The sequence below is a fragment of the Morone saxatilis genome, unplaced genomic scaffold (genome assembly GCF_004916995.1).
Source record: "Morone saxatilis isolate NCDOM2014 unplaced genomic scaffold, NCSU_SB_2.0 Contig17, whole genome shotgun sequence".
NCBI lineage: Eukaryota > Metazoa > Chordata > Actinopteri > Moronidae > Morone > Morone saxatilis.
This window is the reverse complement of record NW_023339729.1, coordinates 21,966,094-21,993,185: the sequence shown is the minus strand read 5'-3', so window position 1 is coordinate 21,993,185 and position 27,092 is coordinate 21,966,094. Positions and strand designations below refer to the sequence as shown.

Below are 27,092 nucleotides of genomic sequence, written 5' to 3'. Positions count from 1 at the left end.
TTTTTTTTTTTCAACTGACTGACATTCACAACAACAATTCACATTTTATAGGGTTTTTGAGTTCATAATTATGTTGTGTTTAAGATTGTTATTTAAAAAACCTGGGTTGTTATTGCTGTACTTTTACATGTTCCTTTTAAAAGTTAAAAAAAATACTGAATCTACAATATACATTCCATTTTTCCAGTTTGTAAGTCAAGAGTTTTATAAAAAATGTATAGTATTATATATTGCCAACTATTTTCATTGGAAACTAGCTTAGCCTGCTCCAGTGGTCGCCAGACGCTGCCATGCATCACTTTACATAGTGTCGCTGTCCTATAAAAACCATGTATTTCCAAAAAATCTACTTCTCATTAAAGCCATTAATGAAAGAAAAAAAAAACAGGTCCAATGTTCTTTATGCCATTCACACACTTCATAGAACTTGTTCTCACAGAAAGTTAAAACAGCCAGTGTAATCCAGAGTTTTTGACAGCGTATTAGTTTTTCATCAATCATACCTTCGAGCTATGATTTGCACAGAATGTGTGCACAAGACTTTTAATAACTGCAAGTTGAGGTTCCTCGTACAATATGCAAATATCAAATACCTCAAATATCAAGTCAAATCAAACAGAAGTGTCGAGAAACACAGAGGGTGAAGGAAGGTGATTAACAAGAGGCTATGGTGTTTAAACATGTCTGCACAGTACTGAAAGTCTGTTCAGTCAGTGTGACAATTATGGGAAGAATACCCCCCCCCCCCTTCAGACCCACAAATGTCTGATCTATACAAAGAGACTCTAAACTGAAATTAACATTGACCCACCTCAGCTGTCTGCCCCAACATTATTCTCCACAGACAATGCAGACAGAGATACTTGTCGAGGTGGTGTGGTCACAACAGAGGCAGCGGGCATGAAAACTGAGGTGAAGATTCCTGACATGTCTGTTTGAGCTGCATTAAATGTTCTGCTCAGCCATTGTGGAGTGTTGCTAGAATAACTTCTATATTCCAGCTGAAATGTAACAATGACAGTGCCATTAGGAGGAATGTGGAGAAAGATTTCAACTAAAGAACAATGGTGCATAAGGGCATGAAAGGAAGAGAAGTGGAATTAAAGGAGAACTTCACCAATTTTTCCACATGAATATCATTTAATAATGAGGAATACTCCCAACAGTTGTCTTCTGTGGCTTTAGAGGAGTTTTGTCAAGTCTGACTAATTTCCAACTAATTTCCAATTTCCATTTTGTGAAAAGGTTTTAGTCTTTTGAACGTTTAAAATTTTATTGATGTACAAATTTGGTGATTTTTATAGATAAAGTTAAGGATTGCAAAGGTGAAGAGAAAAATCGGATGCATCTTTAGCTACGTAAACCATTTAAAACCCACTGAATACGCTTAAAAATTCATGGTCTCACAGTTGAAACTGCTGTTTTTAAGGGGCACAAGAGAGCGTGATCTCCAGTAGAAAGAGCAGTGTGGAGGAAATAATGCAGAGTTTGAGTTTACTAAGCTCTGTGCCGGTTTTCAAACCAACTGATCCATGAATCGTCTGATTTGGCTGATTTTTGTTCTTTCATTCAGCCAGAAGGATCCCCTGAGTGAAATAATTTGACGAGTTGCACGTGTTTCCCGTTGGGTCGTTCCTCTGCTTTTGGCCCCTCGCAGTCGTCCTCTCCTCCTCCCCTCTCATGAGTTGTGATATGCAGCCATCTTGTGGTTTTCATACAGTATTACAGACTCACAGCCTCCCAAGTGAGCGCTAATAACTACAACCCTTGAAGCAGAACGCCTCCTTTCCCACAGAACTGTGAATAATGTTTTAATAGGTATAAAAAACCTTAATTTGTTTAATAGAAACACACCTTGTGCCATTTCCGGAGTTAATTGGATCCACCAACCGTGAGATTAAGCAGCACATGAGTGGCTGCAAAGTGATTCCATTACCAACCACTGCTAGAGTTTGGAATATACTTTTCTCCACATTATACCTCACTGACTGTTGTGAGACCTGAGCGCTGTTTCTGAAAATGTTTTTCATTTTGCAGCCCACTTCAGAAGGAGTTATCTGTTTCCATTCACTGGTTCCAGCAACCTCCGCCTTTTCAGGGTGGAAAATGAATAGAAGCAGAGGAGGATGAGAAATGCACACATAGACCCAAGAGCTAATTGTTTCACAACCAAGCATCTTCACTCCTCGGCTATGAACCAACTCAGAGAAACGGAGCAGAATGACGACACCCCCCTGTGGGAAAGCAGTTTAAGAATTACTGAATATTTTCTTTATGAATGTACAGTGACAAAAACAGTTTTTGGCTGAAGCAAATGATTTCTTGTGACTTAAGAATGACTTGTATTCTCAGTTAGACTCAACCGGGTTGAATAAGGGGTCAATAAATGCGCAGCCAGGATGTGTTGAGATGTACTTAGATAAAATAGATGGCTTTGGTTCTGTCAGAATGAGCAATGAGGACCGGTTTGTTTTGGAGAGAAGTGAGGAAATACAACATGACCTTTCAACTTGGTGCTACTTTGTAATGAGTCATTGTTTAAGAAATATGAATGTAACCTATGGCTTTTGGTTTGGTGAAAACGTTATCAGGCTGTGAAAGATCCCTTTGCCTCCTGTTTATCCTCCTATGGCTTACATTGCTTTGTACTTTTAACCAGTTCCAGTGTGTAACAATTAGGAGGATCTGTTGTCAGATATTTAATATATTATGCATAACTATGTATTTATTTGTGTGTCATTGCCTGAATATAGGAGTTGTTACGTTAGAAGCCTCTACAGGTGTGGCGGGTTATTTCCATGGAGTCCGCCATGTTGAAACGTCATGTTCCTACAGTAGCCCAGAACAGACAAACCATACACTGGCTCTTTGTGTATCTGGATCCAGGAGACCATTACCTTATATTAAGCTACAAACTGATAACAGGGGGAAACCTATGGCTCCTATGAACACCTCTTAAGCTAATTAACATGTTCAGAAACTGAAGCGTAAAGACAGTTCATCATTTAAGGAGGTCCGACTTTTCCTCGGTGCACACCAGTCACTTCTAGAGCGTCCATTGGTTGCCTGGCAGCTGGAACCATATTATCAAAATGTTAAACTATTCATATAAATGTATAACTGGAGGCTGGACAGATTATTAGAAAGTGAGAAATCTATGACCTTTTATTAGGATGACTTCAGCTCTCAGGTCTGCAGTGATACACATTATGAGTTCTTCAATAACAGCAATTGCTAAAGTCTCCTGTTCTTTCTATTGTTGTTAAAGTCACTACTGTATACATTTTGAAAATGCCCATCCTTAGACAGCAGAACCACTGTTTACAGTATGTGATAGTAATGTTATTGCATAAAAAACTTCATTGGAGTTCTTCCTGAAAAGTTATGCCGCACACCGAAATGGACTGAATTACCATTACATACTGCAATTTATTCTAAAAGTTATCTAGAAACTCCTTATGAAGTCTCATTATAAAGTGGTTCTGAGATTTTATTTAGTGTGCACCCCAGCATGGACTGACTCTGCAGCCCTGTGGCACATCGGCATCACTATCATGCAGACAGTTGGACATGTTGGTGACATGATATGATTCATTAGAGACAGGCTGAGGAGGGCTATGTCTTGACTCTTGACAGTAGTCAGCTTATATCAGCAGATGCGGAGTGACTCCGCTATCCTGACTGAAGGTCAAAAGGTCACCTTCCACCGCAGAGCCCAGCAGGAAGAACAGCCAGTCATGCGGTGGAGCTGTGACCAGGTCAGCGCAGTGTAGAGAGCCAAAGAACACACAGCCCTGACTGCAGTGGTGGACCGGGCCGGGAGGTATCAGGGTCATGTTAGTTTATCAGCCTTGTGTGAGACAACCAGGGTTTATTGATACAAGCAGCCGTAGGGAGTCGGAGGAGGGAGGTCACACAGAGATGTCAGACTGCGAAGAGGCCTGAAACTAGATGTGTCGGGGAGTTCATGATTTTAACTCCAGACACAGTTTCCCCTTTTTGTTTCTCCTTATGAACTTTAGCTCTGAGATTGGTAAAATCAACTTATTGCACACAGTGTTATATGCACTCTGGATCAGATTGTTCCAGTTCTTTATTGAAGGCCAATGATGTTTACACAGTGAAATATAAGACTCCATGTATTTTATTGCTGCACGATTCCTTCCAATTCTAAATATTATATATAATTAAAAATGAAGCTTTGTGAGTTGTAACGGTCTTCAGCTGTATGTTTTTTGCCTTCGTTGGCCACAGTTCTGTTGCTTTGATAGAAATAATCATGTATTATTTAGTATTTCAGTTAACTCTGAAAAATGACAGTACAATAAGCTACAAATGATGTAATCTTTAATATTTGCCAATCATAATTATCAGGAGCTTAAATTGACAAGATCAACTTATCAACACATTGTCTAACAGCCCAAACCACCAGCAGGTTCAGTTTACTTACTTATCATATGAGAGCAAGAAAATGACATGTTTACATTTTAGGAGCTAGAGCAAGCTAATTTTATGCATTTTTGCTTAAAAAGTTGTGAAAATGATGGTTCAATTATCAACATTGTTGCCAATTAAATGCAGTGAAACAGAAAACCCAAGGGTTAAAGGTTAAATATTGGACCTAGAGCATTTTAAACAACTACAATACTACAAAAGTGACATGTTAGTTTGTATTCATATTTCAGCCCTCCAAACATACATCACTTCTTGCACAAAAACTTGCTTCTGTCCATAAATGTGTTGGAAATAACTGCACACAGACAGCAGATATTTTTTAGGAATAATTTATTGCCAGTAGGAAAGCGTGAGCTTGTGGCAGTATTCAATAAAAACCTTAACAAGACCATAGCATTGCTCACACACACATAGACACCTGAAAAAGTCACGTGTCCATGGATAACTCTGCACTATAAATATATTGGGTCCCATTTTCTTGGTGGAAAAATAAAGAGGTTCCAAAGTCAAAATTTACAAACAAACAAATAAAAAAAACAACACAAGAATATGCAGTCGTTCATTGAAGACCCTTTTTGAAATGAGCAGGAGACGATAAACTTTACGAGTACACTGATCGGAAAAGCCACGCTCTTTTCTTCTCTCTTTTTTAAATGTTTCTTTTTTCGTGAATGTAAGCACAGTAAGGCTGATAATGTCACACCATTTAACTCTTTTTTTTTTGTTGAAAATAAAAGCATAGAATATCTACAAAACCTAGTAAACTTTGAAATCAAAACTGTACATTTAAATTTACATTGAAAATGAGGACTTGTATAAAAACATTTTGCTTGGTTTTATTTATAGAAACAAAGATACTGTGGTGAAATATTCTTTTTTTTTTTCATGATGATTTTTCCTGTTGTACATTGAAATGTTGATCCTTCAGAAAATCCACTTGCTGTGTGTGATGACAGTGACCTAAAGCGATGGCACTGCCTACTCAAAGGGGCAGGAGTTGGACTGAGCAGATGTTAAGATGCTACAGAGTCTCACCTATAGCTTCATGAGATCTTCTCAGCTGTTCGGCACCAGTCTCAACAACCCCGGTGTTTGGACTCAATTCATTGTGTGTGTGAATGTATGTATGTGTGTGTGTGTGTGTGTGTGTGTGTATTTTCTGCGTACACTTATTGTGCATGTTTAGTGTGGGTGGTGTGTGAAGGGCTAACATAAGGTGTAGCTGTGGGTTCAGGCACTTTTGTTTGGATCCAGTGTCAGACTTCAGTGTGCTGTTGGGAGTCCAGCCCCGGGATGACCAGACGCTCAAAGTGGCCCTCGTCCCCGCTCTCATAGTCGCTTATCATCACCTCCGACTCCTCGCAGCACGCCGACATGTCCGAGCAAGAGGCTGTGGACGTGTACAGAGACATGGACATGTTGTCCAGAGCTGAGGAGTCAAAGTCCCGACTGCAACCTAAAGGGTACCCCCCTCTGTAGCCACCGGTGCCCAAGGTAGAAGCTGGGGTGGTGTTGGCTGAGGTGGAAGTAGCACCTTGGCCCTCGGTGTCGCCTGTGTCGCTTGCGTAGGAATGCTGTGGCAGGTACTGGTTAAGGCTGTAGAGCTGGGGCAGGGCCGGGCGCTGGCGGACCCCGGGCGAGCCACCCGGGCCAGTCGCAGCCGGGTCCAAATCTCTTCCCAGGGCCCGCAGTGTGTCGCAGCGGTCGCCGTAATCTGGCAAAGGTGGCGGTGGCAGGTCGTCGTTCGCATGGAAGTCCTCTGGCGGCGGAGGGAAGTCGCTCTCAATGTCAAAGCCGCCGGGATAGTAGTCGGTGTCGATGGCACTCGGGTCATTGTACAGAGGGGCGGGTGACTCCACAACCTCATACTGTGGAAACTCCTGGATTCCAGGAAGTTGAACACTTGGCATCCAATCAGATGTGTCCCAGTGATATCCTGTTTGATAAGGAAAAGCCCAAAGCACAAACACAATCATTAGTACTCTGCACCGAAGCTCACTGAATCCTATACACAACCATTAACACTGACCAAATATCATCATGTTAATATTAAAAACCCACACCATGCAACAGTAACACAATACAACGTCACACCAACACGAGTTCATTAATAAACACGACTTCACACCACTTTGTGAAAGCAACTTTTTAACACACTGACACATTCACAGACTTAGACACAGTGAAATTAAAAGTATATTTATCTATATCTGTTTCTGTCTCCGTATGTTACTCGTTTAGTTACCTACCAAAAATATGTGAAAACGTGTCAAATATTTTCCATTTATCATCTCAAACACGGCGTTTACATATATGTCAAACTACAGATGATAAAGAAGCTAGAACTACAGTTGTCCTTCCTTCCACCAGTTCACCGAACAATTAACGAATATAATGGAACTTTCAGGTTGACTAAATCACTTTAACATACAGTAAATTTCCGGGTTTCAAGTGTTGCTGTAAATCCTGTGACAAACAGTAGTGACACAGACACACAAACACAAACGCCTTCCATCCAATAGTTAGTCACTGAGCAAAATTTGATAATATAATGCTCGGATTCACATTTTCTTTCATGTTGTCACAGCATCAAAGCCATGCATGGGAATGTTTTGGGGGTGATAAATGATCTTACAGAGGTCGACATAACAGCTTATGAGGCCACTGATGCAGAAAGCGCTCGGTGTCACACCAGCTCGGCCTCACAAAGAAGGTTTTAACCCTCTCCTCGTTAGGCTTTGGGGTTAGTGGTTAAGAGTTAGCGGGTGAGATCTGGGGAACACCAGTTAACATCAGGCAAACAAAGATGTAAAAAGTCACCTCTTGGGTTCTTGAGATCGTGAGCCAAAAAAGACTCTTTATACGAGGCGAGAAGGAGGAGAAAGAGAGAAAGAACAAGTCACGTTAAAACCTGAGAGGAAAGAACAATCGGCTAAGAACACTAATGAAATGGGGGACAATGAAACACTGAAATAATGATAAAGAAAAGTGTCAGGTTAATTAATGGACAACAGGTTTGCCATTTTCTTAGACTTCTTAAGGTGTGCAATCAAAAGTTGCCAAAGATCAATAAGGAGACTTGAAGGCAGCACTTTTTGTGCCTATTTAATTTTGTATTTGCGGACCTTTTTAATTAGCAGCTGAATCTAAAAAGGGAACACGTCAGGGTTGGACGAGGTTTGTCTGTCTAAGATAATGGCAGCTCCACAACCTACATCTCGCATCCCAACACCAAAGGACAAAACTACTGGCAGATGGAAACAATAAAAGAGTACCTTCTCCTTCCACCGTGTCAACAACAGAGTTGACAAGGTGGATTACTGTCACTATGGAGGCTTGTGAGAGGTGGGGGGGGGGAAGAGAGTGGGTGGAAGAGATCTAGCATTAGTACAAATGCTTTTATAATTTGAAAAAAATAAAATAAAACAGACATATGAGGTGCATGGTGGTGGGAGGGATGCCAACACAAGCGACACATCCCACAAACGTCGCTGTCCTTATTGTTGGACACACTTGATTTCCATGGCATCACTAAATGTATGTTCGGCGGGGGGGGGGCGGCTTTAATGGCTGGCACAAGACAATGGTGAAAGGCGACACAGTGGGGTGGTGGAGAGGGGTGGGGACTGGTTTTGTTTGTGCAAGATAACACACAATAACAACATACTGAGAGGCTACGGGGTGCCACTGACAGTACAGATGGAAGAATCAGTGAAATTCCCCGGAGATAAAAACGCATTTTCCAACCTCCGACACAAAGAAAAGCCCGTCTGTGTTTAGACAACAAACTGAGGAAATGAGGAAATAGAAGTGACTCGTTTAGGAAATATTCAATTTGTAACTCAATTCAGGATTCCTTCTTATTTTCGAGGTAAGAGATGAAGGGTTTGATGACTTATGAGCAGCACAATCCCCGTCATGATATCCCAGTAATGGCAGGGGGGGTAATAAGTACGATATGAAGAGGAAATGGGAGAACATAATGCGTGTATACCCTTGTGAAAGGTTCCTCGATGTTTGCTTTAAACATCCGTTTGTAGCTACATTTTGAAAATGAAAAAAGAGACAACAAAAATGAAGAAAAGGCATGCTTGTAAATAATGAAAAAAAAGAAGCAGACATCTGTCAAAGTCAATGACCTTGTGAGTGATTTTCAAACAGAACATAACTGCTGCCTGAGTAAGTCATCAAACTCCTTTTGAACGCAGGTGAACTAGAAAACGGGGTCAGAATCTTTTTTTTTGAAACATATATAATCCCGGGAGAATTACAAAGTACACGTTGTTGTGATTGCTTCCGTCTGTACCGGTAGTGATTGAGGACTTACAGGCTGGACCCCCCTATTTAAAACCTTGTTCTGGATCTGTGGACTGATTTGATCCATATGGGAGCTGAAGCCCCGCAGCAAAAAGAAAGAGAAAAGAACACGTGACCCCCAGAGCAAACCATCCGGGCCATCCATACTGAGCATGCAAAGAAACAGTGTTAGCACACAAATCAATAATGCTCTACAACACAAAGGTAACTGTTGCAAAAACCCTGCAGGCTGATCAGACAAAGGGAAAAAAAAAGCAATAACCCATAACAAGCGCAAAATTACATCTCATACATGTTATAAAAAATATTGCATTTTTCAATCAATGCTATCTTTTCATCATTTTACTCCACAGACTAAGAGGAGAGATTTAACATGCTGAATGGCAGCATACCGTTATCATCGCAGGACTCTGACTGGAAGGAGCTGAGGGACTGGACCTCAGACATGCTGCCCCTGGTGTTGTAGGGGTGACAGGCGCTGTCCTCCACGGGCTTCTTGGTCAGGCACGGGTCCAAGTCCACCACTTTAGCTGTGAGAGAAAGCACAGTTTGATTTTATTGCACACGGACAAAGCATGGATGAGATCCTGTCCTTGTTGCTGCTTTTTCTACATTTAAATAGTTTATAATCAGTATCAAACATGTATAATTAAGTATCACAATATATGCAAAATATATGCAAATGTCTGTTCAATGAACTGGGCTCCACTGTTATGCATGAGGCAAAGCTCTTCACATATTCCAAACCACCAGTTTTCTTGGAATTTAGTTTGGAATTAAATTGGAAACACTTTATTTTAAGGGTCCATTATTCCCTAGCAACTTTCTGGCAGGTTTCCTGGAAAGAGCAACATAATTTGAAACAAATTATAGAGAAAAAAGAGACAGAATTAAGTTGTGTTGAGTCAATAAGTGGTTGCTGATTTGCTCTATTTAAATCCAAATGATTATTAATTCAGTTCTTTTTTGGGAACGACATTGTTCATATATGTTGAACTGTAAGGTTAAACTAGCAACTAATTGGAATTATTTAACTGGAAGTGCACCAATTAAACACCGCCTCTATTTTCCCTGTAATTACTACCAAATTACATCCTTTCCAGGAAACCTCCTAGAAAATAATTTGAAAATTACGGACAGCTAAAAATAGTGTTACCCAGAATTTCACTAAATAGCATGATGGTACGATTCCACTAAGGCCTACAGTAATTTGGTTTATCTAGTCCTACTCCTGTGTAAATTCATGTCCCGGATTAAGGGACCGCTTAACACAAAGGCCACCCACACTAAAAACGTTTTCACCTACAATAAAAAGAACGTTTGGACCACAGTGCGACTCCTGCCTAGACACAGGCAGGTGAAACTGCTGCCGCCTAGGAGCCAAACTTACTGTCATAATCATAGTCCCAGTTCGGCTTCTGGATGGAGTCACTGTCCGAGACTGAGTTGGAGGGAGGGGGAGGGGGGAGGTTGGGTGCCACACTGCACACGGCCACGGTCTTGCGGTGCCCGTGCACAGAGTCTGGGTTGAAGGTGCTGAACTCCGGATGCTCCGGGATGGCCGAGCCCTCAAACGAGTTCCTGTCCAGGTTGTTTCTTGAGTCACTTGGAATGCTGGGAGTGTAGGAGATGGGCCTCACGGGGACCTGAGGCGGGATGTCGGAGTAGATGTTCTTGTTGAGTTTGGCGTCAAAGTAAGGTCGCTGGAGGAACGAGTGAGGCACGCTCGAACCACCGGGGTGTTTGTCGTCGCCGGTTTTCGACTTTCTGCGACAAGCCTTCTTGCGGATGATGATGAAGAGGAGGACCAGGATGAAGATGCTGGACACGAAGACCACGATGCCAATCACTTCTTCCAGGCCTATGTTCCAGGAGGTGGAGACGAATTCGTTGCGGACCTCGGCGCGGAGCTCACACATCTGCCCGCTGAAACCCAGCGAGCAGTTACACTTGTAGGAGCCGTACGTGTTCTGGCACTGGCCTCCGTTGGCACAGGGGTTCTTGATGCACTCGTCCACATCGCTCAGGCACCTGGACAAAACATTGGAATTGAGCGAGGTGTGTTTGAGGGTGAAACGCTGTATGTTACAAACTGCTGATGTAAGAGATGAGACTTGACTAGTTGGAGACTTTAAATAATTCAGAGAGTTAAGTTGGATGGATTTGAACTCGAACCTGACATACCTGTCTCCCTGAAAGCCTGCTTCACACTCACATACTGGACCATCCAGACTGTCAATACACTTTCCACTGTTTTTACAGGGGTTGTCTCTGCAGTACGGCCCCAGCTGGCACCTGGAAAACAAGTTTACTTAGGCAACCCCAAAAATATAAGAAATGTGTTCTCGCAGTGTGTAAGATTCGTGTTCAGTGGCGAATGACTGAAAATTACAAATGTACATTTTATACTGGTGCAGGGTATACTACAGTGTAAAGTAATGGACATAAATCATGAATGTAAGATTACCGCTCTACAAATTCACCCAGACTTGAGAAATGCAGGTTCAAACTCATACTATAATTATTAATACTCAAAATTAAATGCTAGTATTAAGTATTCATTTCAATATCAGAGGTAAAATGATGGGTATTACGTACAGAGGTAATTTTGCTTTTGTCTAGATTCATCACACAGACTGATAGAAAAAGTTAGAATACCTTTGTCCTGAGTACTGCCCTCTGCACTGGCAGTAGAAGTCATCTGCTCGAGGTACACACGTGCCCCCGTACAGGCAGGGGTTGGAAGCACAAGGGCTTATGCCGATCTCACAGTGGGTGCCCATGAAAGAGGCAGGACACTTACAGAAGTAGCCTGTGGAATTAGAAATAATACAGACTTATGATGACAATGACACTGACAAAGTGGGCATTTTTAAACCACTGTAATTTCTCAAATTGAAGCCACTTTGTGAACACTCGCTGTAGGGTGTGTTGTCTCGTAAAAACAGGTAAAGGTCAGCCTCGCATAAAGGCCGGGGGAAAAAAACAACAACAAAAGACTGGGATTTTTACTTCTGCATAATTTACATTGATTCCAACTTCACAATAGACAGAGCCACAATATGCTTACCACACTGCTTCCTCTTTTTAAATTGAGCTGATGTTACTGAAACTCAACACATCCTGCAGATGTTTTACAGGAAAGCCTTTTAGGGATGGCGAGGGACTATGCCCCCTAAACCGCTGGCGGGGTTTTAATGCGGAACAGATGCAGAGGTGTTGAGTTTGCATTAATAGCAAATCACATTAACGGCAAATTAACAAAGCACAGGAACACAGTTCACCTGACGGGTTTACCCCTTCAATTACTACCCCCGGTTGTAGGCAGCAGAAAGGAAGCTGTGTTTGATTTGTAGTTAAGGCAGCAATACAAGATTAGCTAAGGGATTTAGGGCACAAAAACTCAACTTTCCCCCAACCTAGCATACAAAACAGAACAACTTTAAATTTATGGTAAGCTACTCTAGTGAAAATCTGAGTGAGTGCAATGAGCTGAGCAAGACTTTATGTACCTCCATTAGGCAGCGAGGTGCAGCTCCCTCCGTTAGTGCAGGGGTTGCTTGAACAACTCTCAGCAGGTGCAAGTGCACAGCCCGGAGCCACGTCCACAATGTCCTCCAGCACAGCGTGGGCCCGGTGCGCCTTGGTGTTGAGAGGCAGCTCCAGGCCGTTCAGGGTGATAGCCTCCATGCAGCCGCGGAGGCCGTTGGTGACAGGCAGGCTGCGTCCGTGGCGAGCAGAGGCGTGCTGGCGTACATGGCCGCCAAAGTAAATGCTGTTGTCAAGGTTGAGGGTCCGCAGGGTGCCTGGTGCTGTGCCTGAGGCGGCATGCACCCTGTCCAGCACGAGCTTAGCGTAATTACCATCCACCTCCAGTGAGACAGTGTGCCACTCCCCGTCGTTGACCTGAGCGCTGTGGACCGACACGAGGCCGGGGCCACTGCCGCAGTCGAACTTGTACTGCAGGCGGCCGTTCACAATCTATTTTAGAGTCAGACAGTATGGAGTTAGAACGTGATAAACATTCAGCATATATCAGACAGATGGAGGTTATTCATCTCATTGCTTCTGTTCTTTGTTTCCCTTTTTGATTAACACTCCACAAGATTAACACTTGGACGGAGAAATCGTAGTCGAATCATCAAGGCACTGTTATACATCAATGTCTAACACTGTCATGAATCACTCTATCAGAAAGTACAGTCTATATCAATTCATTAGGCATGCCATTAAATAATAATTTAGCTTGACAATACAGAGATCAAGAGACAGATTTCTCTTGATAATATTAGATAATACTAGCTTTAGAGGAAAACCTCTAAACTTCTGTTCATGGCTCTAAATAAAACATACCACAGTTTGGAGATATTAAAAGCCTTACATGGCAGTCTGATAAACAATAACTGCCTCATAGCCGGCCAGGTTTTAGTCTAAAGTCTGACGTGCAGACTGCTATACCAGACAGACTCTAAAAGGAATGTGTGGAAAACTGCTTTCTGTTTCCCTCCCAGTACTAAAATAGCTCTTGTGTGTGATTTTTTTCAAACCACCACCACATTCCCATAGTCCCTCATGTGAAACAGGTTTTAAAAACGGCTTTTTGAACCCTTCAGGAAAGTTGGCTGGTACACATAGCTGGACACTCTCATGGGAGGGCGGGTCAGTTATGTGTTTATTCTGATATGGAAATGCTGAGCGGTAATACAGAGGCAAGCTAAGAAATGCAGGGGGACAGTCAGTCTAGACTTAATTATGATAAGTGAGAGTTATCATTTCAGTTTTTAAAGAGGTCGAGGGATAAATGTACTGTTATGGCTGAGTAATAAGGCCAGACAAATACATTTACACACACACACACACACACACACACCTCTAGGATGCTGTAGTCGGTGCCTTTAGCATACATGACAGTAGCATGGCTGGAGAAGGTCCGGAGCCGCAGAGATAGTTTCATCAACTCCTTGTTCTCGTTCTCCATCAGATGGTATTTCACATAGCCGCTGCCGCTGAACGTCAGCGAGTGACCATCTGACATGAAGTAACAGACATGTATTAAGAAAAAATGTAACAAAAAAAAAGATTATTTTCAACATCACTAGATCAAGATATCTAGAAACACAGGATAAGAGGTGGGTGGTCTTACCGGAGCATTTGCCCTTTTTGCCCTCTGGACACACGCAACTGTACACGGTCTCTCTAGGATCTGCCACACACTCCATACCCTCAGGGCAGGGGTTGTTCTCACACAGGTTGTTCAACACGGGACATCTGCCACCTAAATGCCAACATAGTTCCATTCAGAATAGGAGTTTCTAACCGACAGTGAATGTGTAAATGCATGTACGTGAGGTGTGATCAGTCTACCTTCACACTGGCAGGTTGCAGTCCTCACGTGTCGCGGCGTAACGAAGCTGAGGCGAGCCGTGCTGTGAGTGGACATGGCGGTCTTATCCAGGGAGATGACCTCGTCGCAGAAGCGCAACGGGCAGTCTAGACCCGCGCACAGCTTCTGCACCACCCGCACGATCCGAACCCCCGTCATCTCCTCGATCACAGCCGCAGAGGAGTTCAGCTTACGGAAGACGACCTGAAGACGAGAACGCCAATAGACTCAATAATGGGGACTCCATTAGTGGAATGACAGAACATCAATCAGCAACAATTTGGATAATTTATTACTAATTGAAGTCATTTATCACGATAATATTCACAGGTAGAGCTGAAACCATTTCTGACCATAAAGGAACCAAAACATCTTATTCACTTGCTGAACTTAGAGAAATTCTGTAATTCCACCTGATTAGAGATCTGAGGACTCAAACCTTCTGGAATAAGTGTTGCAAATGCAATGTTTGTTTTTTTCCCAGCTTCCAGATGTTTCAGGTTTTTATGTTTTTTTCTTGGACAAGTGTGTGATAGGTATGGAAATACATTTGAGTTTTTTGGACCTATGCTAGGATAAAACATGGATCTGAAGGTGCACTTTGCTCTGGGGGAGACTGTAACAATGTTCACAATTTCTTTCTTATCGACAAAATAAATTTTTGGTCAAGAAAATATCATTCTTTATCAAATAAAAAGCATTTGTCAGTTGCAGGCCCCCAGTACTGTTTGGCGGTTTTAGTAGTAGTTAGTATTTGCTCTTTTTTTATTTGCTCTTTGATATTGATATCTTTGGGCTTTGGACAGTTGGTCTTTTTGGCGAAAATAATGTGTGAGTGCATTTTCTCAATTTTGTAAACTAAACTACACAAATATCAGCAGATGAATCAGTAATGACAATATTTGTTTAAGGCTCCAAAAAGAATTACACAGAAAATGTATCTGCAACTATTGATTATTAACAGTGAGAAGTGACAATGTGAAGATTTTTAACTTTTCTCTTATTTTATGTCATTGCAAACTGAATATCTTTGGGTTTTGGGCTGTCTGACAAAAGAAGTAATTCACCTTGGGAAAATTGTGACATTTTTCACAAATTTCCGACGGTTTAGAGGCAAAACAATGTATCGATCGGTGGTTGTTCGTAGCAGCCCAAAACAGAGAATCACAACATCTGTGGCTTCAACAACAAAGTAACAGTTGAGTGACAAATGAACATATAGAAATAGAAAATGTAATCGTAGCTTTTCTCACCTCCTGAGATTGGTAGGGGCTGCCAGATCTCTCTAACGTCAACAGCACATCCAGATCTCCTTGCTCTGAAGGCTGCAGGCTCACTAACTGCACTTCACTCCTTCGAACTCCAGCGATATTTCTGAGGGCGCGCTGGAAGTTGCGCCAGTAATCCCCGACAAACTCCTCCGGGGCAATATTGGCGAAGCGCACTGCGATAGAGTTGTCCAGAGCCTGACTAGTTGCTTGCTTAACGTGCACGGTGACATCTGCAGCTGTGGTGAAGCGCCCGTCAGTCACCGTCACGTTGAGTGGGTAGTGGCCCACGTCGAGCGGTCGTACGGCGATAACTTTTCCATCAGAGGCGGAGACTGAGAACATGACATCGCTCTCGTCTGAGGATGAGGAAGAAGATGGGGCAAGGCTGTAGGTGAGCGTGTCGTAGATGTCTTGATCAGTGGCGTGGATCTTGCCCAGGACGCCTCCAGGGTATTCATCTCCGGCGGTGGTCACGAAGATGTCCAGAGGAAGAATCGCAGGAGGGTAGACGCTCTCCTCGATTATGCGTACGCTGATGAAGGCGGTGGAAAAGAGCTGAGGTTTGCCACTGTCTGACACCTGAACAGGAAAAGGAGAAGGAGACACATGCATGACGATATGATGTGCACTGTAAGTCTTTATCTGCAAGCATCATATTTCCAACAGCAGAGGGCAATCAAGCTCTGTCGCTGATAACCCTGAGTGGACAGCATCTACATGCTGTAGGTGCACTGGGTATTAAAACCAACAAATTCATCTACAGAACATTTTAACATTTCCACTTTCACACGGATGGTCATCAGCTCTGCGAGAAAAGAAGACAACATCTCTGACTCAAATCTGAGTGTGCATCGCGTGTGTAACAAGACATCACACTTAGATTTCATATCCCATCTGCCCACTCGTTTTTTTTCTCTGTTCTTTTCTCTAAGGTGACACATCAACACCCAGCAACACACGTGATCACGCCAACTCAAAGAAAATCTCTTTGATTTATGATTATCCTGAGAGATGCACTCTGATGCTTATTTCAATTCAGCATCTTAAACAGGGTATACGAGGTGAAAAGCTTTTTTTAGAATGCATATATGCAGAGAAGAACATTGACTAGTAGAGGAAAAAAAGACGGCAACGAGTGAGCATGACAGAGAAAAAAAGGTACAGGGAAGGAAAAGAGGGAAAACAAATAGATCAGGTTGCTGTGCCTTGACGGGTAAATCGATACCACCTCTCAACTCTGGTTTCTCCTTGGTGCTGTGACTCACCTGTGCTTGAAGTAGGTAGTGTTCTTTAGTTTTCCTATTCAGCGCCCCCACGGCCACTAGAGCTCCCTGCTGATCGATGTGGAAAGCATCGCCCTCGTTCCCATCCATGATGGCAAAGGTGAAAGGTGGGCCATTGTGGGAAGCGTCCCGGTCGGTTACGGTTAGTTGAAGAACACTTGTGCCTTGTGGTCGATTCTCCTGCGGGGTGCAAGAGAGGCATGTTTAATATTTTGTGGTGAGAGGAGGTAGCTCTCCTGATGCTCTTCAGTTCTGTGATGTTTTTTGATGAAATGTTTTTCAGGAGTTAGGCAATGCACCCACATCAGGGGGACTGAACATGGAAAAAACAAAGCTCTCCTATTTGTTTTGGCTCAATAACAGTGATCAGCAATCACTTTTGCCAGCTGTTCTTAAATTAAACCTGCGAAAACAGGTGAACAGTTTCTATTTGCATATCCAGCCGTTACAGAGCAACATTATCTTCATGTACAGCCATGTTTTCATTCATCCAAAACTGTGAAGTTGAGCTCCAGAAAACCCAAACCATCAGCTGAGAGACAAGTAATAATTATCTGTGGGTCTGACACTACGAGCGACACCTTTCACACCACACCTGTCATTTGAGCCAGTGCTGACATAAAAATACTGATTATAGCTGCTTTAAAGATTTGGGCAAGGTTACAGATGACTTTATCTTTTTATACTGTAATAAATGTGATGACTTTATCTATTTATTTTTTTCTTTCTTAATGCATTGCTGGTATTGTGTCAGTTGTCCTGGACTGCAATGCTGTGACTAGGCTTTAGATGAGTTTCAGCAAAAGGCAACGTGTCAGTTAAGCCTTTGTCTTTAGTGTCCCTTAACGGGCTTCAGATCTGTCCCTTTTGTTGACTCTTTCAAGTCCTGACTCAAAAGTCACTTTTATTCTCCAGTGTTAAAAAAAACCTCTTGATATTTCTTGAGGTGTGTACACTATGTGCCCTGTTTTTTTCTTGTTCTGTTTTAGTGTGAATTTTTCTACTTCACTTTGATCAAGGAGTAAAATAAAGCCAGTCAGGATTTTTTCAGAGGCAAAACAATGTTTCATCCTGAAGTGCTGGAGCTGTGTGCAATATGTACCCTGCCTCCTCACAGTGTCTCTTAAATTGCTTTTTCAGATTTCTAAACAGACAGGAAAATTGGAGATGAATCATCTTTCCTCTTTCCTTTTGAATCATTATTTTTCCCTTTTGTTGATCCTCCAAACTGGAATACAGGTGCATTTTCTTCTCATTCTTACATATTTTCCCTTTACTCCAGTCAACCATTTTCAGCTTAGTATACTGCATATTTCCCCTCTTCATCAGTCCCGCCTTAGTCTTTCCCTTTCATTCCTCATCTGCATTCTTATACTTAAAATGCAGCATCTGTCGTACAATTCCCTCACTCCCTTTCTTTCTCCCCTGTCCTTACCTCTGTTCTTTCTCCATCCTTCTTGACATTCTAGTCGCACAGTCTCCCATTATTTCTCCCTGTTAATCCCTCTCTCTGTGTCCACTGCAATCCCCCCCCCGCACCTCCCCCTTCCATCTACCTCATTCTCATCCTCTCAGCCATCTACACTGAGCCCTCTCCCTTCTCTCACCTGGATGATGAGGCTGTAGTTGGCTTGGGAGAAAAGTGGCGGGTTGTCGTTCACATCTGAGATGTCGATGTTGATCATGGCGCTGCTGGAAAGAGGGGGCACTCCGTTGTCTGAGGCTACCACCGTCAGAGTGTACCCTGAAGTCTGAGAAGAAGAGAGGGAGGGAGAGAATTACCATACGTAGGCAAAGCTTCTTTTGTAAGCTATAATGCAGAAGGAGATCAGTAAACAAGCTTCCCTATTAGGCCTGACATGACTCTGATTGGATTCTGCATAGAGTGCAATTAGTCCCTCAGTGGATTAAACTCTATATGTACAGTCAGCATTGTATCTGCTGTTTCTCTTACTCTCTCTCTGTCCAGCTGGCGAGCAACTTTCAGCTCTCCTCTGACCGGATCGATGGTGAAGGGGCTGCCTTGGTTACCGTCCACGATGGAGTACCGCACCCGATCGTAAGAGGGCCCGTCTACATCCTCAGCCATCACCTTTGGATCAAACAAACAATCAAAACAATGACCAATAAACAATAATCAAAGCTGCTCTTTACTAGTTTAACGTTGGTGGGTGAGTTTGAAAAAAGGCTGACATCGTATGATTCAATGCCAATCAGGACTTAGCAACGTTTGAATTCTGATGACTGTTGGTGGATTGTTGAAAACCACACCCACACAGTCCTGATAAAGCAAGTTAAACTCTTACTAAACAACAATTAAGAAATCTTCTATCTTTGACTGTTGTTTACGAATATTTATTGTTTTTATAAAAAAATATTCAGATTTGAAACGACGTTTTCAGGCGCTTTAAAGCACTATTGTAAGGCTGAACACATTAGTCATTACTTGATCAACACAAAATTATTAAATCTGGGATGGACTTTTTTTTTTTTTTGACAATTTATCAGTAATAACCGTTAGTTGCAGCCCTGTTATTGCAACATCTGACAGATATGACCTTTTCTTTCTCCTGTGCACCCACACACACGCACATAAAAACACACAGTCTTTCATATTGAAATGGATCCCAGGGGAAATCAGCAGACAGAGAAGATTTACAAGTATGAGACAATGGCAGGTATTATAATCAAATTTTCTGATGTATAATTTATACTAAGGTACATTTGACACACAGATAAATTGTCATAAGCAGAGGTTTTTTATGAGGGGAGAGAGGAGAGGTGGGCAGATAGAAACAGATGGAGTGAAAATTTAACATGCACACGGTAGAAAATGCCTCATCTTAGATAGGGGCATAATGAGTCAAATGCCTTTCAATTAAACAGTTTGAGCATGTGTGTCAGAAAATGTGCGAGAACAGCGGTGCAGTGAGCATGAAGAGCATTGGTCCTAATTTAGCCACGCCACCAGATGGTGATTTGCCACAGGTGCAGATATGTGATAGTGTATGCAGCGACTAATGGGCAGAGAGGAGATAGTGAACAAAACGAAAAGTTAAGAGAAAAAAAATGTCTTTCACCCTTCATGCAGTTTTCTAGTAGTTATGTGTTATTGCCCGACAACAAGCGCCCACTGTATATAAACATGTCCCTAAAGATAGTACGTATATTCTCACCGCCAACACAGTCTTTCCCAGCTCAGTGTCCTCGCTGACGACGGCTGTGTAGACGTCCTGGCTGAAGGCAGGTCTGTTGTCATTGACATCAGTCAGGTTGATGTTCACAGTGGCCATGTCACTGAGCGGTGGTGAGCCACCATCTGTAGCCTCTATGGTGATGTAGTATTCATGGGAGACCTCATAGTCCAACGGCTCAATCACAAAGATGTCACCTGAGGACAAAGAGTCGGAGTGGTAGGGAAAAGCTGGTGTTATAAGAAGTCAGACTTTAATACCAATATGTTATCTAAACATAAAAGATGACCACCGTTCTTCTTTGTTTTCATGTACTATATTTGCAGCATTTTTTGCAGAGGGGTACCCAACTCTGTCATTCATTTTTTGCCCTGTTATAACCTTTGTAAACTTGTTTCTAACTCTACATGCAAATATTTTTAGCTGAAATGCACCATAAACCGTAAAGTCAAATCGTCATCCGTCACTGACTCTCATTTGTTGTGCTCGATTCAGCTGTTTTAACTTGCAATACTGCTTGCAGCTAGACAACAGAACAGTATCCTATTTGTATTGTTTGGTGTCACACGTTGCAGCGATGCAGCCCGTAAAATCACAGACCAGCTAAGAGACAAAACAGCGTGTTGTTTTTAAAAATTGGAGTGAAATCGACTGATGGTTGAACACAGATTGCAGTGAGTTTGATTAGCAAATGTTTTAATTTGTAAAAAATTTCCATTTAGGATACGGTGTCTGGGATTGCTTAATGATACTGCCATTTGTGACTGATTGTTCCCATGGCGATTTAGCATGACGTCATGAGAAGACAGGAATGCAGACAGTGTAGGCTCCTGATGTTTCACTCCACATTTGAAGGTGCTCAGTGGATGTTCTTTGTAAACAAATAAATGAATATGTTCACATCCATGTTGTCCAACAGTCTTCTTCTCTGCTTTTGTCGCCATATTTCTGTGTCTTTGCGTGCTACCGAGCCCAACTGTTGATCAGTGGAATAGTATGGAACCTAAACAGGAATTTGCTTCCTCGTGTGCGTATGTGATATCAACCAAACATTCGACCCATTTGTAAAAACACTGCTCCACAGTGCTACCTGTGGTCAAAAACTCCACAGGGTACCTTTAACCCCTGTGGTGACAGTAGAAATGTAATTTATTTACTTTTTTAGAGTTCAATAGAAAATATAATTGGATTATAGAAGCAGTACTAAATGTTGTGTTATACCACCATAGTGAGAAAGCTAAGTGCAAAATAAAAGTTCAAGGAATATACAAAAGAAAAGCCATCTATGCAACCACATACCAGTGCGTGGGTCCACGCTGAACATTCCATGCTCATTCCCACTGATGATGCTGTAAGAGATCTCTCCGTTAGCCTCAGTGTCGCGGCTGGCTGCCTGCACTCTGAGCAACTGTGTGCCCACCGCCACATCCTCAGACACTGTAGCCGTGTACTCGCGGTGCTCAAACACTGGCGGATTATCGTTGATGTCCAGGACAGAGATCACAACCTGGCACTGTGAAGAGAGTCGTGGGGAGCCCTGGTCACTGGCGCGAGCCATCAGCTCATATGCTGACTGCACCTCGCGGTCCAGGGGACGCTCCAGGCTTATTACACCAGTGTGCTCGTCAATTGAGAAAAATCCATCAGCAGAATTGACCAATGAGTAGAGGATGTCGCTGTTAAGACCTGGAATGACAGACAAAGGACAGGGTTTTTTTTTACAACGTGAATCTGTGATACGTCTCCATTTACAACCTGTCTGTTGATGATGCCTGCCTTACTATCCACATCTCAGCAATTAAGCTGGTGAGTAAAATGTTATCCTCATCAATAAGATTAATGGCCACATCAAGAGAAATACTCCTTTGAGCACAGGGCGTATTGATTCTTATATTGATCTATTGATTCTTGAATGATTAAAATCGTCACCTTCTATTCTCATTCCAAAACATCCATCTTCCGCACAACCTCTGATAAACAGGAGCTGTAAACGTCTAATCCATGCCATCCTCATAACTCATGTCCTCCCACTAGCAAGACGCTCCCAGCAACAAGACAGAGACGGATCACAATAATAATCATAATGCCTTTCTGCAGGTGGCCCCCATTTGGAATACGCTATTATATTCCCATTTATCAGGTAAGTGCCCCCATCCTCCTTGGATCTAATTATCGTGCTGGAGCGACTACCACAGGGAGCCCTGCTTATATGGTTTCCCATCACTTTTATCTGATCTGATCATCCTTGGGACAATTGCTTAATAGTGGTTAAGTGAATTGTGCTGCATCTCAATTGGCTATATTGCCTCTTACACATATGTTTATGATTGTATGCTCATCTCAGTCCTATGGCTGGAATGTTTAATATCATAGTGGAGCTGAAATTGACAGAATATTGACTCGGCATATATGATGGTAAACTGAACATTTTTGGGTTTTAAACTAACATTAACTCTAAAACTTTAATCATTTTCGGCTTTCGAAAATCATAATGGCCATTTATTGCTACTTTCAAAAATTTTAGACACAAAATTAATCAAGAAAATAATCAGCATTAACTGATCAAAATATTAATTATTTGCAACCCTATATTAAAGACAATGTTATACTGCGCCATTATTCACGTCCTCTCTTTAATAGTAAAAGCAAACATCCTGATTGCACAGAGAGATTTCATTTTGAGGACAGCTGGTACTTTAAGACATCCTTCTCTGCTGTATTGGAGGCAACATTGTGGAGAATTTGTATGAATCTGGCGCAGCACCAAGGTGGACAAAGCAGAATGATTAAATTCCTCAACACTGGAGCAACATGTGAAATCACATAAAGAAAATAACAACAGTAAGGCAGTAAGGAGGGACACTCCAGGCAGAGTGATAAAGGACAAAATAAAATCAGAGAAGGAATGTGGAATGTTACTTCAGTTTATCACAGATCAAGGGAACCAGTTTGGGTCTGTTTGTCTGGCTCATAACTATTCCACACTGATAAGTGCTGCCTGTCAGAGATTGTAACAGCAGGCTGAACTGAAGAGCAGCAATGTGGGTAAGTATCAAACATCTTCCAGCCAAATGGGCAGGCGGATCATAGAGGCTGTGGCACACAGCAGCCAGTGCCAAGAATCAGTCCTTTCAGAGATATGCAGTCAAATATCGATGCTGGCTAAAGCAACTCTTTTCATTTAGGAGGAGGGTTACATTAGGCTTCGTGCTTTGATGGTTGGTGGCAGACAGTTGACTGAACTGAACTGGGTCAAAGCTACAATGCCTATTTTGGCTTTTATACTCTACATGTTGCTTGGGACTTGCCAGTTGCGCTTCAAACTTGCACCTGAATCAGAAAATACAAGACAGACAGAAAAAAAGAACTCTCAATGTGTGCGATACCCGCACAAGTGAGAGAAATACTAATCAAATACCCTCTGCTTTCACTCCGTGTAACTCTAAATAATTACTGCCGCTGGCTAAACTGCAGGGAGCACCTTTTTTCTCCACCTCTCCTTCAAGTACCCTTATCCTTGATATTCAAGATTTGAAGCAGATTTTGTGCCAGCAAAGCCTCAGGGAAGAAATGTCTTAATACCAGCTCTTTCCTTTCACCGTTTAACATTACACTCTGAGGAACCCAGTTCTAGCATCCCTTTCATTCTGTCAAGCTGTCAGTCCAGCCAAATTGAGGGACTGAAAAAGGGAAAAAGAAAAAGAGGGCGTTGATTCTCTGACAGTGAACAGGCTGAAATGGCTCTTCATGCTAGAATGTCCTACTCCACTCAACTAAAGGTGTAATCTGGAACGGCAGGTCCAATAGCTTCCTGGATGAAGTCTCGAGGAGCTTAAATGATTGTTTAACTGCATGGTGTAAGTCTTATCAATATGCCAGCCTCTCAGTGGTTGGCAATGCTTGCTGAAAGGTGAAGACGCCGCAGATAAATATGTGGCCCTGTGGCTTTGCACCAGGCAAATGGAAAATTGCAATCAACCCTTTTGAGAATTCAGCTTGAAGAGAGAAGAATTTCATTAGAGTGTAATGGAGCTTTTAATTTGAAGGGTTGATCATTCATGAAATTCCACATTTGTTATCCCTCCCTCTTGCCATTTAGTGTAATGCTGTTGCATAAAGGAAAGATAATTGTATTATGAGTCAGCATTTAGCCAGGATGGATATGCACACTGTATATAATGATGCTAAAAACCCTTAGTATAAGTAAGTAAGTATATTCTTGAATTGTAACAATAATAATATATATAGCTTAACTAAAACTTCTTCTTCTTCTTCTTAACTAGCCAAAATGACTCAGCTGAAACAGGAACCAAAACCAGTACGAGTGTCTGATTCTTTAACCAATTGTTTGTTGATGGTTACTTTGATAATGTGATTCAAGTTAAAGATTATTTTTAAGCTTTTTATCCCAGATTTTCCATTTCTAAAGTTACCATTAGGTAATGGATTAACTTAGGTTTTTTTCTAGGTCATAGACTGATTGTTTCTTAAGTACATGGCCATGGAATAATTGTGCCTGAGAACTCACCAGCATCAATATCGTTAGCTAGCAGCTTTGCCACATATGTGCCAATCTCTGTGTTCTCAAAGACTGTAATGGTGTAGGGGTCGGATGAGAACTGCGGCAGGTTGTCATTGACATCTTCCACAGTGATGTGGATGTCAGCTTCGCAGTACCGCCCTCCTCCGTCCACCGCCCGCATTTTGAACCTGTGCTCGTCTTGCTCCTCTCGGTCCAGGGGCTGTGAGGTCTTCAACTCCCCTGAAGGTGAGACAGAACAATTTTGAGCAAAATCCAAAGCCCAAATACACACACTCTTTGGAGAGCAGAAGGGTGTTATTTGCTATTTATACAACAACATAAAAAGCATTTAATATACAGACATATAATCAGTGTAAGCAATTAATCAAGAGATTGGGTTTATGTATGAGAGGACAAAGCATGTATACTCAAAAGCACTGTAACCCCCTTGTCTACTGTCAACTAACAAGGCATCCAAAGAACTAATAGCTTTCAAGAGAAAGAAGAGGGGGATAAATAAGTAATTGAAGCACAACAGAAGGGAGAAAATGGCAAAGAGAGCGGGCTGATGAAGGAACCCATCACAGTTGGCAGCTAAGAGCAGCTTGGAAGTGTCCTGGGATGTGAGGCAGCCAACATTACCACAACCTCTCTGGAAAACTCCAGAGCCTCTTGGCAGTCCTCATCTGCAATAATCCTACTTGACTGCACTGAAAAAAATAAAAATAACATGCAGCATAGCCTCTGCATAACAGTAGCACTGCTGCTGGTAACTCAATATTAAAGGTTGCCAAAAGACAGCTGGATGGTATTGTTGCCTTATTGCCTGCTTTGGTGTCAGTCTCTCAGCATATTAAGGCTGAATAGTGCCACTACTTTGAGATTCCATGAAGCAGCAGATGTGTTGTATAGCTGCTTAAATCTAGTGGCTTAGTTTGTTCTGTCCTTTCAGGCTTTTACTTTGCATTTATTTTAAAACGAGGTTGGTGGTGATTAACTGTCGTTGTTTTTCGTTGTTGTTGTTTTTTTTCCTTCTTCTTCTTCTTTCTTTTTTCATCCTAGCAGCCAGATGGAATGTCTGATTTAAGAGGGTCTCCCAGAAGAAATTATTTGCAGGCAAGAAGTATAGCAGTCATAAATTCAATTTAAGTGTGCAACTCTGTATTTTAGTGCCACTGTGGGTTTTTCAGTTGCCCTGCGGGGAAATGTTCTTGGCTCTTTTAAAAATGAATAAGTAAATAACAACTGGGCACAAGAAAACATGCTTGCCTCCTCCATCACTGATAATGATTCACACATACAGCACCACAAATAAAAAAATACTAACATTTTGCAGAGGGATCACAATTCTCAAATCTTAAGAGTGTAATGTAAGGCTGCTGTCATGCTGAGCTGCCTACTTTTATTTTGTGGCTTGAAGCAGAGGACCAAGAGTGTTCCATGAGAGACTTTAACATGAGTGTCCCACATACTGTTTCCCAATATCCAGAGTAACCTGCAACACAGCTGGAATGCAATCCGACTATGTGTGTGTGACTGTGTATAAGTAATTTATAAATACTAAATGATTAAATGTGTTTCTGTTTTACACTGAACACAAAAATACACACAATCAATATACTCTTCTTCATACACACGTGGATTTGCTTGCATTCCTGTTAGCATACAGATACACACCTGTATCAGAGTCAATGATGAACAATTCAGATCCAACTCCCTGGAGCTCGTAAGAGATTTGGGCGTTTGAGCGGATGTCAGCATCTGTGGCAGAGACCTGCAAGATGAGCCTGCCAGCAGGGGAGTCCTCTGGGACGCTCTCACTGTATAGAGACTGAGGTATGGATGGAGTAAGAGGAAAATGGAATAGAGGAAGAAATTAATGTGAAAAGGAAACAAATGGCAAATTAAATTACGACAGAGTTGAGAAAAAAAAAAGACTTTACCTTTTCGCATACAGGGCTGTTGTCGTTGGCATCCAGCACCTTGACCTCCACAGTGGCTTTGGCAGTGAAGATGCCATCACTGGCAGTAATGTTAAGAAGATAATTGTCCTTCTCTTCACGGTCCAAAGGCTTTCTGACAGAGACCTTCCATTCATTCTGAATGTGTTCGATGGCAAATTGGCCGAGTGGGTCCCCCCCTATTTGGTGTTCAAAAGAAATATACCACTTCAGAATGATCAACAACTCAGAAGCAGGGAAGCAATAAGCAGCTTGAGTCATTAAAAAGACACAAGGATAAACATCTGTCCTGCATTTTAAACAACATTCACTAAATATCAATTATTATTAATGAGTATTCATCACTACTTTACAAATCAAATATGTTTGGTACACAAGCAATCCTGCAAACCAAAAAAATACAGAAAATGTACATTAACTAATGATAATGCTGGTTTCTGTTTGCTTATGATATTTACAGACCTGGCATAGTCATTCCCACTTGCTAATTAGCACCAGAGGAAGAATTTTCCCCCAGTCTATTCCAAAGCATTATTCAGATAATTATACATTTCTGTATTTTGATGACCTAAATATCTGCCTTTAGCTTCGGCAGATTAGGCGATAACTCAGACTCCTAACAGATAATAGGACTGTGTAATGTTTCAAAGATGAGATATTATCATCATATTAAGTGGCATAAACGGATAATCCCCCCTAAACTCTG

General features: G+C 42.0%; 1 protein-coding gene across 3 annotated transcripts in view; it reads right to left on the bottom strand.

The window, feature by feature from the left end:
• Window positions 1–5,582: 5,582 nt before the first annotated feature.
• fat1a (FAT atypical cadherin 1a) overlaps window positions 5,583–27,092 on the bottom strand; it is a 70,777-nt gene continuing 49,267 nt past the window's right edge. Inside the window, exons 11-29 of one of the 3 annotated variants that reach the window (XM_035659859.1) lie at window positions 26,369–26,565; window positions 26,103–26,256; window positions 24,432–24,665; window positions 21,203–21,589; window positions 19,886–20,100; window positions 18,664–18,801; window positions 18,317–18,460; window positions 16,692–16,889; window positions 15,409–16,005; window positions 14,137–14,359; window positions 13,916–14,047; window positions 13,643–13,800; window positions 12,285–12,753; window positions 11,431–11,584; window positions 10,957–11,067; window positions 10,163–10,803; window positions 9,165–9,302; window positions 7,276–7,311; window positions 5,583–6,391 (exon numbers count right to left, since the gene is read on the bottom strand). In XM_035659859.1, the coding sequence (XP_035515752.1) occupies window positions 5,712–6,391; window positions 7,276–7,311; window positions 9,165–9,302; window positions 10,163–10,803; window positions 10,957–11,067; window positions 11,431–11,584; window positions 12,285–12,753; window positions 13,643–13,800; window positions 13,916–14,047; window positions 14,137–14,359; window positions 15,409–16,005; window positions 16,692–16,889; window positions 18,317–18,460; window positions 18,664–18,801; window positions 19,886–20,100; window positions 21,203–21,589; window positions 24,432–24,665; window positions 26,103–26,256; window positions 26,369–26,565 (5,006 nt within the window). In that variant the 3' untranslated portion in view covers window positions 5,583–5,711. Of the gene's footprint in view, window positions 6,392–7,275; window positions 7,312–8,026; window positions 8,847–9,164; window positions 9,303–10,162; window positions 10,804–10,956; window positions 11,068–11,430; window positions 11,585–12,284; window positions 12,754–13,642; window positions 13,801–13,915; window positions 14,048–14,136; window positions 14,360–15,408; window positions 16,006–16,691; window positions 16,890–18,316; window positions 18,461–18,663; window positions 18,802–19,885; window positions 20,101–21,202; window positions 21,590–24,431; window positions 24,666–26,102; window positions 26,257–26,368; window positions 26,566–27,092 lie in introns of those variants that run through there. The other 2 variants (XM_035659860.1, XM_035659861.1) reach the window with 2 other exon arrangements.